This window comes from Lagopus leucura, unplaced genomic scaffold (assembly GCF_019238085.1).
Source record: "Lagopus leucura isolate 7727_CA_CO unplaced genomic scaffold, USGS_WTPT01 Super-Scaffold_100004, whole genome shotgun sequence".
Classification (NCBI taxonomy): Eukaryota; Metazoa; Chordata; class Aves; order Galliformes; family Phasianidae; genus Lagopus; species Lagopus leucura.
Window position 1 is genome coordinate 9021569 of NW_024962264.1, and position 11540 is coordinate 9033108.

General features: G+C 49.1%; 1 protein-coding gene and 1 long non-coding RNA gene across 4 annotated transcripts; one reads left to right on the top strand and one right to left on the bottom strand.

The window, feature by feature from the left end:
* Positions 1-1803: 1803 nt before the first annotated feature.
* LOC122179545 lies at positions 1804-4837 on the bottom strand. 3 transcript variants are annotated; one of them, XR_006178733.1, is made up of 4 exons: positions 3921-4837; positions 2469-3334; positions 2134-2341; positions 1804-2028 (listed from the first exon to the last, which is right to left on the bottom strand). It is a non-coding gene; the product is annotated as an uncharacterized LOC122179545 (long non-coding RNA). The 3 variants fall into 3 exon arrangements; XR_006178732.1 differs by having other exon boundaries at positions 2134-2601; XR_006178731.1 differs by having other exon boundaries at positions 2134-3334.
* Positions 4838-5091: 254 nt separating this feature from the next.
* Positions 5092-11305, top strand: RAB33B (RAB33B, member RAS oncogene family). Its single transcript, XM_042872006.1, has 2 exons — positions 5092-5334; positions 8822-11305. Exons 1-2 carry the CDS (start codon positions 5092-5094, stop codon positions 9263-9265), a joined length of 687 nt encoding a protein of 228 aa, XP_042727940.1. The 3' UTR covers positions 9266-11305.
* The last annotated feature ends 235 nt before the right edge of the window (positions 11306-11540 follow it).

Genomic DNA, 11540 nt, shown 5'->3' on the forward strand with positions numbered 1-11540 from the left:
CGTGCTACAACATCTGATAGGGTAATGCAGCTCAGTAGACCTGAGTAAAAAATACTTGTTCCCCTTTTTGCGATCGCTTTAAATGTTTTGTAAGTGTTTTGTGCTAGCAGCTAGCTAGCTTCGAAATCATTTCCCCGTCTTCCCCCTCTTGGAAGTTTGCTCTAAAAACGGGGTGCGTACATGATGGATCACCTACAATAGCTCCTATCGTATGGAAGTAAAAGTTGGGCTCGTCTGGTAACGGAGTACAGCCTGACCCGCTGCTCTGGGATGCTGCGGAGGAACGTGATGCAGATGTAGTCTAATTAGATGGCAGTGTCGGGGAGGAACGGAACGGCCCGTGAGCGTGCTAGCAGCGGGCGCTGTTCCAGGCGGAAGAAGACGGTTGCTGAGGCTGGGAAAGACCGTTGCTTCCAGGAACGTTCTGGGTAGGAACCGCTCTGGTGGTGGAAGGAGATACTTCCTGGAAATGTAAGCTGCACGTGCCAGTTTCAAAGCCTGTTTCGGGGCAGAGACTTTGTCGGAGCACACAGCCAGCAATGAGAACGGCCAAGAGTAGCTGATACGGCATCTTGGCAAAAGGAGACTGAAGGGAGTTACGAGGAGGCAGCGTAATAGAAATTCTGGTTTAGATTAAGCATCAAAGTAGGGTTTGGTTTGTTTTTTTGTTGCTAGAACGATTACTGAAACTGTAAATAATATAAATGCAGTCTCCTGTGTCCTGGAAGCTGTTATGTGTGTATTACTTCTAGAGCGGTTCAAGCCAAGAGTAGCACGTTCACAAAGATTCCAGCTTTGCGCATCGGTCTCCAGGTAAATCGCGGCAGAAAACCCAGAGCTTGAAGGTTGTCCAATTTACGAGGGACCATAACAACGAAGTATGTCGAGGTAAACATCACTAGCGAATTCAAAGCATCTTAGAGTAGCTTCCCTAAGATGTTTGTTGTTTTAATTGAAAGTGTTGCATCTGCTAATTGTTCGTAACAAAAGGTAAAAAGTACTGGGACAAAATATTTCTGCCTGGCACTGCCCATTCAGTATCTACCTCTACTAGTTCTAGCCCGGTTCAGCTACTGCATAACTTTAGCCATTTAGCACATAACCTATGAAAAAGTGTCATTTGCCTTGTGGGTGATCAAATGTATGATGATGGATACGTTCAGTTATAAAATGTAATGCAATAAATCACAAATTTAGCAAAAGTCCTCTTGTTGGTTCAGTGTGGCAGCATATTCATTGCTTCATTGCTGATCCATTCAAAAATCTTAAGTTATCAACTCTGCCGAGTTACTCGCCAATGTACTGGGATCTGCTTTCCCTTCCAGCCTTCCTAACCGGTCGATAATGTTGTACTGTGTTTTTATGCTCTTCTCTGGCGATAGCAGATATTAAAGAAAAAAAAAAGCAACAAAAACTGGCAGGAAGTCAATCAACGAATAAAAATGCTGAGTTCTGTTTGTAAACGTGTGCCAGCGTTTCCTTGTAGGGTTCAGCGTCCCGCTCCCATACCCAGCAGCCTTGTAGCAAACGATCCCTGGGAGGACAGCAGTCGTTTGGAGTTGCCTTCATTGTCAGCTGGCTGTGACGCAGGCAGCCCCTTCGTGCTGATAGGTTGCAAGCGTGGGGGTGTCTCCTAAAATGGAGGAAGGCCGGTAGGGGAAAAGATGTGACTACCTTGGGAGTAAGAACAGAAAAGGACAGCATCGGCGGGGAGATGTCACTAAGTCTTTCCCTAAAAGCTGCATCTATATGCATATGGAAAAAGGCCCTCAGTCAGTGTTCTAGGCTACAAAAGACTCCAGGTGGGGATTTGAGCGATGCTTTTATTGAAGGATTTAAATTTAAAAAAAAAAAACAAAAAAAAAAAACCCACAGTTTGAGAGGGAATCATCTGCTGTTTTTCTCAGGTCCAGATCAAAGGGAGGGTGGAAAAGTTCAGCAGCCTTCTCTTCCCCATCCAAAAGTCCACAAAGCTTTATTCACCCAGGGCATTTCAAACTCTTGCAGACTCAGTCAGCGGACTAAATACTGTGGCAGTGATGAGTAAAAAAAGTTACAGCTTTTTTTATTTTTATTTTTTTTTTAAGATATGTAAATATTGAAGTAATTACAGAAATAACTTTTTATTGATACCTTCGAGTCTGAAACAGGAGTTCATTGCAGCGAAAGTGGATTTTAGTGGATAACGCCCTGGTATAAAACAGCATCCTTTCTTTATTCACGTCCTCAGTAATTTATTTTCTCTTTTAGAGGTGGAGGGGGGCATTTGCTCCCGGTTGCTGCCTTCCTTGAACTTAAAGCTTTCAAACTTCTATCGATGGAACGGCGCCTTGTGACTGGTCTGCCACAGACCAAAAGCACAGCAGATATGAGGAGGCGAACTAGCATGGCCGTTCATACAAGTACACTTAAATACAAGTGTAAGTATATATTTAACACAACGATCAGGTATGACTCTTCATCGGTACCTTTCTATTCCATCAAGTACAAAGGACGTTTCTCCCACTTCGCTGTTACGCTTGCAGAACCTTGCGCGGGTCACGAGCAGCAGCAGATGACAAAACCTGTCTGCTTTCACTCTCCCTGAAAACACTGAAGAGACTAAGCACAAAGAAAAGAAACAGATAAGTAACACCCTGGTGGAGACGCATGACTTCTGCAATTGCTGTACCATCGTGAAGGAAGGGAAGGAGAGGTGGTTCGCTGGTTTGCAGACCAAGCAATGAGCCGTACCGCTCTGAATTCTGCTGTCTGCTTCTGAACCGGAGGCAGCTGCTGTGTTGTTCTGCCCTGCAGGTTATGCAAGGGTTATGTAAACGCCTTTTATTTGGGAGAGAGCAAGAGGAGTTGCTGATTAATTTGTAAGCAAAGACTGGCACTGCTGTGGTGCGTTGAGCTGTGGTGCTTCACATCATGCTTTTCAAGCCGTTTTTTTCCTTAGAGGAATCAAATAACCTTTATCATTCTGCATCTTGCTTCACTTATGGTATCTGTATGAAGTAGGACTGGAAAATTGTTAGCCGTAGAGCTTAGAAAGCAGTCTTAGCTTTGTTGCAGAGTAGCCTCGTTTGCACTTCTAATTTGCACTTTTGCACCCCGATGACCACAAATCCTTCCATTCAGTCTTTCAGGACTGTCTTTCTATCATAGCAGAGGCTGGTTACTGCCTTCACTTCCAGATTTTTTTGCCAAAACTGCTCTGCATAGTAGAGTAGCAGCATAGGCCGTCCTGCGAGCCCCCTCCCACGTCTGCCATCTAATTTGCGCAACAGTTCCAACACAAAGGGCCAGGTCCCTGCCTTTTCGTCACTTCTCAGTTCCGCAAAACTCTGAACTGAAATACAGAAGGCAAGTTGGGATAGAGAGAACAAGATTTTTAGCTCCTGCCACGTTCTGCCTTCAATAAATTATTGACAGGTACAAAATGCACGCATACCGTGCGAATAGCGTGAGCTAATCTAAATTCACCCTTCCTCAAAACCCTGGAAGAGAAGAGAAGGGGACGGTGGAGAAAAACCCTCGCGCTTCAGATCTGTTAAAAGCGAGGAAGCACAGCACTCCGCACGTGGTGCTGAATCATTCATCTCAAGACACAGGCCGCTGCTGAATTTTGAGGAACGGGAAAAGACAGACCGAGACTGCCGGAATAAATGCGTATGGGAAGATGGGAACCGCGTACCCAGCGAGAAGCCTGAAAATTTGGTAGCGTAAGGAGCAACTTAATAAGCCAGAGGGAAAATAGAACTTCAGTCTCTTTACCGTTAACCGCATCATCAGCTGCATGGCCTCCATTTGTTTTTATTGTCTGCTTTTTCCATATTACATAATCAGTGAATACACAGATGTTATAATTATGAAATATACAAGAGAGTTTGGCTAAGCAAGTTACTATAGCAAAAGAGAATAGATTGAGTGCTTACCTACATCCCAGGCTCATCGTAAAACTGCAAAGGAGGGACCTCCAGAAAGAAAACCTTCCCTCCCCGTAGCCAGCTCTTAAATGGGTCTGGGAGAGGTGCAGCCAGGCTCCACCCCTTCCAGCAGCACAGCTGAATTGCCTTCACCTGTGCTCCCGTGGCTGATTCTGTGCTCGCTTCAAGTGATCAATGAGAGGTTCAGGCCCTGACGCAGCCGTTCCCATACGCGCCTACATTACTATTATTTGTTTTTGTCGTTATTTCTGTCAGTGTATCAAAGTGGTTTCGAGTGCAAGTGTAGTGTAGTTTTTCCTTCTGATAACCTTTCATCGGTAGCCTTGCAATGCTGAGCGGTATGGCTGGCACCTTGAAGAGGTCTTTTACCTGTTGGCATCAATAGACTTTTTCCAAGAAAAAAAGCTTTGCTCACCGGGGGGACTTTTTATTCAAGGTATTAATTTCAAGGGGAGCGGGACTACGTCCTTGGTAACAGTAAAGATGAAAAACTTTTTCCCGCAGCAATAACTAACAGCATCACCCTCTGAGCCCGTACTATCAAAGCAAAACCTGCTGAAAATAAAATGCACAACGTGTTCTCGCATCAAACAAAGCGGTGGGGATCGAGGTCTCCAATGTGGATCTCACACATGCGCAGCCACGGTCGGCAGAACACGGTGCAGGTGGGATTACTTGCTGCCCGGGACTGATTTATTGGAGGCCACAGTCAACGCCGGTAAATATAGAAACTTTGTGGCATTTAGAGGCAAGCGGTACGGCATCTCCGCAGAAATGTTTCTGCGTGTATATATTTATAGGGATGTTTAAAACGACAGTCATTCGGAGGGTCAGCAGCACAGAACTACAGAACGGATTGGCTCGGAACGGCCCATTCCCTTCCCACCCCACGTGCCGTAGGCAGGGACGGCTCCCTTCCGAGCGCGCCGCTCGTAGCCGCACCCCGCCCGGCCCCGAGCGCCTGCGGGCCCGGGGCGCCACCCCCCCCGCGGGGCACCCCGCCGCAGGGCCGAGCGGCGACCCCGCTCCGCGCAGCTCTCGCGAGACGCGCCCGGGCGGGCGGAGCGCGGCGCCGTGACGCGCCGCGAGGGGAGGGCCGGGCGCTCCGTTCCCCGAGGCGGTCCGCACGGGCCCGCGGGGCGGGCGCGAGGCGGCGGCGATGGCGGCCGAGCTGGAGTCTTCCCTGGAGCTGAGCTTCACGGGCAGCGGCACGGTGCCGGGCGGCGGGCTGCCCCCCGCGCGCTCCCGCATCTTCAAGATCATCGTCATCGGCGACTCCAACGTGGGCAAGACGTGCCTCACCTACCGCTTCTGCGCCGGCCGTTTCCCGCAGCGCACCGAGGCCACCATCGGCGTGGACTTCCGCGAGCGCGCCGTCACCATCGACGGGGAGCGCATCAAGGTAGCGGGCAGCGCGCGGCGCCGTGCCGCGGCGGGGCGGGCCGCCGCCGGCACAAGCCCAGCGCGTCCGTCGGGGAGCGGAGCGCTGCGCTGCGCGCGGTCACCGGCCGGGCGGTTCCGAGGGACGTGGGCCGGCGGGCTGCGGCGGCGGTCGGCGGGCGGGCGGGCGGGCGGGGTGAGCGTCGGGGTCCCTCCCGCCCGTAACGACTCTGCGATTCTTCGCTCCGCTCGCGGGGTCGCGCTGACGGAGCGTTACAGAAACAGCCGGCTGTGCCGTTTGCGGTTCGAACCGCTGGTCGCTTCCGAACGCAGAGCGCTTGGCTGCTGCCAGGCACGTCGTTCCGAGCCAAGCTCCCTCCTACTTCTGCTTGACGGTTTGTTTCCACGAGCAGATGCTCGTAGCCGTGTGGTAAGAGGGACCGGCAGCAGTCACGGGGCTGTACCGTCAGCGAGTAATTGCAACTGACAGTCAGCTGAAAGCCAGCATCTTTCTTCCTGGTTGAAGACGTTGTGGGAGGCCCGTCGCACCCCTGGACCTCTTCTCTTGTGCTTTTTTTTTTTTCAATTACCACGGCCTTGGTAATTGAAAAGGAGATGTCTACGAGAGCCTTTATTCCTCCTTTCCTTTGTGAAACGATTGAATAGCGCTTCTTCAGCTCCCAGCTGACATTCTGCACCCTGGTCCGTTACTGTCCGTAACAAGAGGAGAACCTGTGGAGGGAGATCTTCCCGTCGGTGCCGTCTTGCTGCCTGGCGTCGTCAGCGGCTCTGGCTGATGCAGCGCAGCGACCGAGAAGAAGCGAGATCCGCAGCGCCGAGGTGCTTCGCTTGGGATATCGTGCCCTGTTGCGATGGAAGCTGCCGTGGCTGGCTTTGCTGGCTTTGAAACGCTGCCCGTGGAATACGTCTGGGTTCTGGCTGAGGGAGGTGGCCAACAGGGGAGGATGCTTTTTCGATGCCCGGTTTCCCAGGAGGTTCTGTTTCAGCTGGAAAAGGAATAACCGTCATCATCGTTGCCAGAACCGAAGCTATTAGGAGCATGCTGCATGTCATAGAGTCCCCCTTTTTGTTGTTTTGTTGTTTGCCTCCTCCCTTCTTCCCATCCCCGCCTTTCTTGCTCCCGGCATCTCTGCGGCCATGCCTGTCGAACCGGGAAAGAGAGAAGCTGAGAGGAATCCCATCGCTGCTGTTCTCATCGTGCCCCGAAGGGCCTGCTGAGTAGAGGGATTTGTCCTCTTGCTTCGAAGGAGAGCGTAAGTCGGTGTCTTCCCATTCCCTGTCCTCCCTTCCCCCAGCCAGCTGAACGGTCGCTTCCGTGCTGCTACGGAACAGAGATCACTTCCCTTGCAGCTGGAAAAATGCTGCGTCACTGGCAGTATTGCAAGCACAGCGCATCTCGCCGAGGGTCTGCCACGCGTTTTCTTCCAATTCCACGAGACGGGTGTATTCGTCCGTAGCTGACGCAGCAGGCTGACGGCTGCATATGAAACACTAATGCCCACATGTGAGGAATAGATTAAATTGTTCTGCAAATGTTGCGTGCTACGTTCTCCTCTTCCGAGGTTGACCTTAGCGCTGAACATCGATGGCAGCGGTGACATCACTCTTTAGTGAGCTACATAAGAAGAGCGAAGGATGCAAAGTAAATGCCGAGACGAGAGTCCCCAAATTGGGTTCTGCGTCTGGGTTTTTTTTTTTTTTTTTTTTTTTTTTTTTCCCAGCTTGTGCAAGACAACGTACTTTCTAGCATTCTGTTTCTCTTGAGAGAGAGTGACATTTGGAGGGAGTCCTTGCTCATGAAGCAGCTCTTCTTGGCTGCAGAAAGAGGAGTCAGAAGGCAGGAGGCGGTAGCTGCTTTGATATATTGAAGTGCCGCTTGTGTTTCCGAGGGAACAGGACAGTGCGATTCCGTGTTCGGTTTTTATTAGTTGGAATTATTCTGTTAAGTCAGATTTTTAAGTGCTGCGTCTTAAAGGGTTGCTATAAAACACGTGTTTCCTTCCTCAATGATGGATGATATTGAAATAATAATGAGACAAGAAACGTAATGTGAATTCATCAGGGTGCATCTCTGAAAAAGATCGTTCTCCTTTGCAGTCGAGCAGATCATTTGACCAGGGGGTCCGAAATGAAATAGTCCCTTCAAGTTCTTCTGGTCAGGCGAAAGAAGAAAGTTCTGAAGTGTAAAACTGTCACTGGTGGGAAAACCAATTTGAGAGGGCACGTTTGGGGTCAGATAGCTGCATGCAGGTAAAACGTAGGAAAAAGATGGGTGAAGTTGAACTGGAAAGATTCATAAAGCTTTAATTGAATTTCCTCTTTTGTCCCCAAGGCAGGCTATAAACTTGCGGGGGGATCTGCACTTCCCTGAAGCCTGACCAAGTTCTGCTTCTGGGCGAGGCAGAGAGAGAACAGTACCTTCAGCTTCCGCAGCCGCTTGTGGAAACCAGCTGCCGGTCTGTGTTAGCTTTGGTCCATCCATTGGGAAGGCTAGATGCAGCGATCCCCGAGCGTCACGTCCTCTGACGATAAGCCGGGGTCTCCCAGCTGTACGCTGGGTTCTTTTTTTTCTCTCTCAAATTTGTTATATTTCACTTTAAAGTTGCAGTTGTTTTTTTTTTTTCTTTCCATGAGTCTCCTGCCTATACAGCGTTCTGCAAGGGCATTGAACCAGCATTCTCTCTCGGCTCGGTAGGTGAGGGCATCTTCTTTCAAGAGAAGTGACTGTATGGAATCTAGTGGCTCGGGCTGTCTCGGCAGGCAACGGAGATGAAGAAATTGGGCTATAAACAGAGCACAGCAAAAGGAGTATTTGCTCTGCGGAGAGATGAATTGCAGCTGCCGTTTGCCTTCGGTCAGAGGCTAGGATGCCTCACTTCGCTTTTCTTTGTGACCTCGCTGACTCCTTTAGAAGCCCTGCGTGGATCTTTCTCGGCCCGTGGATCAGAAGCTGGAAATACCTGGACCGGAGTACAGAGGCCGAGCTGTCGCTTCGTGCAGTTTATTTTGCTGTAGCTGTTTTTGCAGGGTTGCTGGTGTTCCTTTTAGGGACTCTGCCCCAGTAGGCCGTTACCTTAATGCTGAGAGCAGCGCTTTGGGGATGACGCCATCGTATTTGGCAGGAAACAATCCTGTCAGCTGAGATTTGTTTTTTCTTAGAAAAGCTTCAGTGGCAGGATTTTTGTAGTGCTTTGTGTAAAGATCTTACAACGCACCGCTTTCCGTAAACCGTCCGAAACGCCTCTTAGTTATGAAGTCGCCTCGCAATTTCTTCGTAGCTTCAATTGTGAGCAGACCGTTGTGGAAGCAACGATTTCTGAAAAGTCTGTAAAAGCAGTCGTTTTGTTTGGTACAAACTGTGCGGCGTCATCGGTTCCGAAGAGCGATTTGCTGCGATCGCCCGACTTTCTTAGTCGTAGGTAACGCGTGTTATTTTCCGAATGCGAGCCGTAAAACATTTTCCTCTCTGTTTACCCTTGTGTTTTCAGATCCAGCTATGGGATACGGCGGGCCAGGAGCGCTTCAGGAAGAGCATGGTGCAGCACTATTACAGGAACGTCCACGCGGTCGTGTTTGTGTACGATATGACCAACATCGCCAGCTTTCACAGTCTGCCCTCGTGGATAGAGGAATGCAAACAACACCTCCTTGCCAGCGATATACCACGGATTCTTGTTGGCAATAAATGCGACCTGCGAAATGCTATTCAGGTACCCACGGACTTGGCTCAGAAGTTTGCCGATACGCACAGCATGCCGTTATTCGAAACCTCTGCCAAAAACCCCAATGACAATGACCACGTGGAGGCCATATTTATGACGCTGGCTCACAAGCTTAAAAGTCACAAGCCATTAATGCTAAGTCAACCCCCAGATCGCGATCAAATACACATAAAGCCCGAACCGAAACCCGCCGTGACCTGCTGGTGTTAAGTGTCACTATTTGTTGCTGCCACCTCGTGCCCTGTGCGAACGCTCCCAGGTTACGATCTCGACGTAGATCAAGGGTTTGGTAGCAATTATAGCAAGTCCCTGTGGCACTTTACTGTGTCGTTTGGTTTTTTTTCTGGTGTAGATGTGCCCCTCTCATTTTCTCGCGCTTCCTTATTCCACTTTCTGAATTACTGAAGTTCCACTATAAAAATGCAGGAAAGTAACCTTTCGGATGAAGTGTTAACAAAGCAAGTCTTGTTAAGCTCTGGCTCTCCGAGATCGTTTTTGTCACTCGTGGCAGAGTAAAAGTAGTAAAACAGAGTTAAACAAAGTAGTAAGAGGGTTTACTGATGTGTTCGGTTGCTGCCTGCGTTGGGATAACGTAGGAGGAGAAGTGTTTAGGGACGGCCAGGTAGCTCGACGAGCAGATCAGCAGGTGGCGAGGTTTGTGACGCGCGAGGGAGTATCGGGTGCCTGCTAGCAAACTGAGAAGCGAGGCCCTGTTCTTCCTCTTTAAGTAAACATTTTAAAAGCAGACTGGACCATCAGACTAAGGGAGAGCCGTCGGTGCAGGCCTTTGTGACCTGACTAAGATTTAAATCTTCAATGAGGATTGGCTTGTAAATGTGCCGTATTTGAGTCGAGCGAGCCAGGGTAAGTGTAAGCACTTGCAATTGAAATAAAAATAGGTGTGCATTTATCCACGGCGTACTGGGGCTTTCCAAGACGCAGCTTTTAGAGGATGCTCCTGCTGATAAATGCTTTTAAAATATCTTGGAAAAGACAGCTTTTTACAAGGCAACGTGGTCACTTGCTTTAGGGACGAGGACGCCTAGGACAGGCCCTTCCTTCGGGTGCCCCTTTCGATGCGCGAAGTTGTGCCTTACGTATTGGAAACTGGAAATAGGAAGGCCAGGTCAGAAGCTGCCAGCCCAGTGATGGCTGGAAACAAAGTACTGAAACAAAGTAGCTCATATGTTGTGAGCTATGGAAATTGTGTCACTGAAGTGCAAGTTACACCCATACAAGCGAAAATGTGTCTTCTCTTTTCTAGATTTAGAAAAGCATTGCATTTGGCCTATTAAGCTTAGAGTGTTTAAAAAGTGTCTGCGCAGATAATATTATTCCTGTCCAAATGAAGCTGCTACGGTTCTGACTGCAATGTTGTTAATGCAACGTGTGTTCAAGGGAACTTCAGTGTTTGCTCTGATCCTTAGGTGACCGGGCTTACGGTGCTCTTTCAGCAGCGATCAGCTTGTTGAAATTAGCGTCCTTAATGGTTTGGGTTTTTTTGTTTTTTGTTTTTTGTTTTTTTTCTGTTTTATTTTTAACAAGGAGCAACCTGAAATTTATATGTGTAGCACTATAAATGAACCATTTATTTTTCACTCACGTCCTGAATGCTTTTTCTCCAAAGGATCCGTCTTAACTGGAATGTTAGTATCTGAACTTGTGTGTTAGTAAGCGCGTCAGCAAACACTCTTTTGTTGTCGTTGTCTTTTGTGTTTGAATTGATGTGAGCGAAGCAGATCGCACAGAATGAAGCGTTCCGAAGTCAGGCTGGGGTCTGAGGTAAGGCAGCCATGGAGATACAGCGCCGATGTGAAAGGGGACGTCGGACATCTGCAGATCTGTTGCGCTCTGAGGCGTTCGCAACCTGTACATAAGGGTTCTCACGCTGTTCAGAAGGCGTGGAAACAAACGATGCTTTCAGTATGTAATCTTGTCTTGAGCACACAGCATGTTTTAATGGTTCTGCCTTGAAGATATTGTGAGCATTCGGGCATCGGTGCGCTTCCTGGCTGTCAGTCATAGCGTTCTACCCACAGAATCGATGTGAACAGCACCGAACGCTTTGTATGCGTATTTTCACCTTATCCGACTGTAACTTTGCATTGTTTCGTATGTGTTGGGGAAGGGTAAAACACAGTGCCAGAAACTTAACAACTGGCATTGCCGCAGACTATTTTCACTTGTTTTCACTAAAACGGCGATAACGTTTCTCTTGTTAAAATCCACAATAAACTGTGATAAAGGGAGGAAAATGAGTCTGTGTTTTTTTCAGACAACACGTCCCGGTATTTGCCTTGCCGTCGGCACTGTGCGATTTCTGCAAGCACCTAAAGAAGCCCCCTGACCATTTGTAGCACGTTCAGGTCGTGCGGGAGGTTTCCAGGAGAATGGCAGGCAATGAACATTTCAAGCCGGCAGCTACAAGGGCAGCTACAAGGCCTTCAACGTACGTCGGTGTCCTCGGGGCGTCTCTGTCACACTC

Excerpts from the sequence above, each read along its gene's own strand:
- RAB33B (XM_042872006.1), top strand. The coding sequence starts at position 5,092 with ATGGCGGCCGAGCTGGAGTCTTCCCTGGAGCTGAGCTTCACGGGCAGC. Across the intron at positions 5,335-8,821 it reads TCGACGGGGAGCGCATCAAG|ATCCAGCTATGGGATACGGC; the intron begins GTAGCGGGCAGC and ends TTGTGTTTTCAG.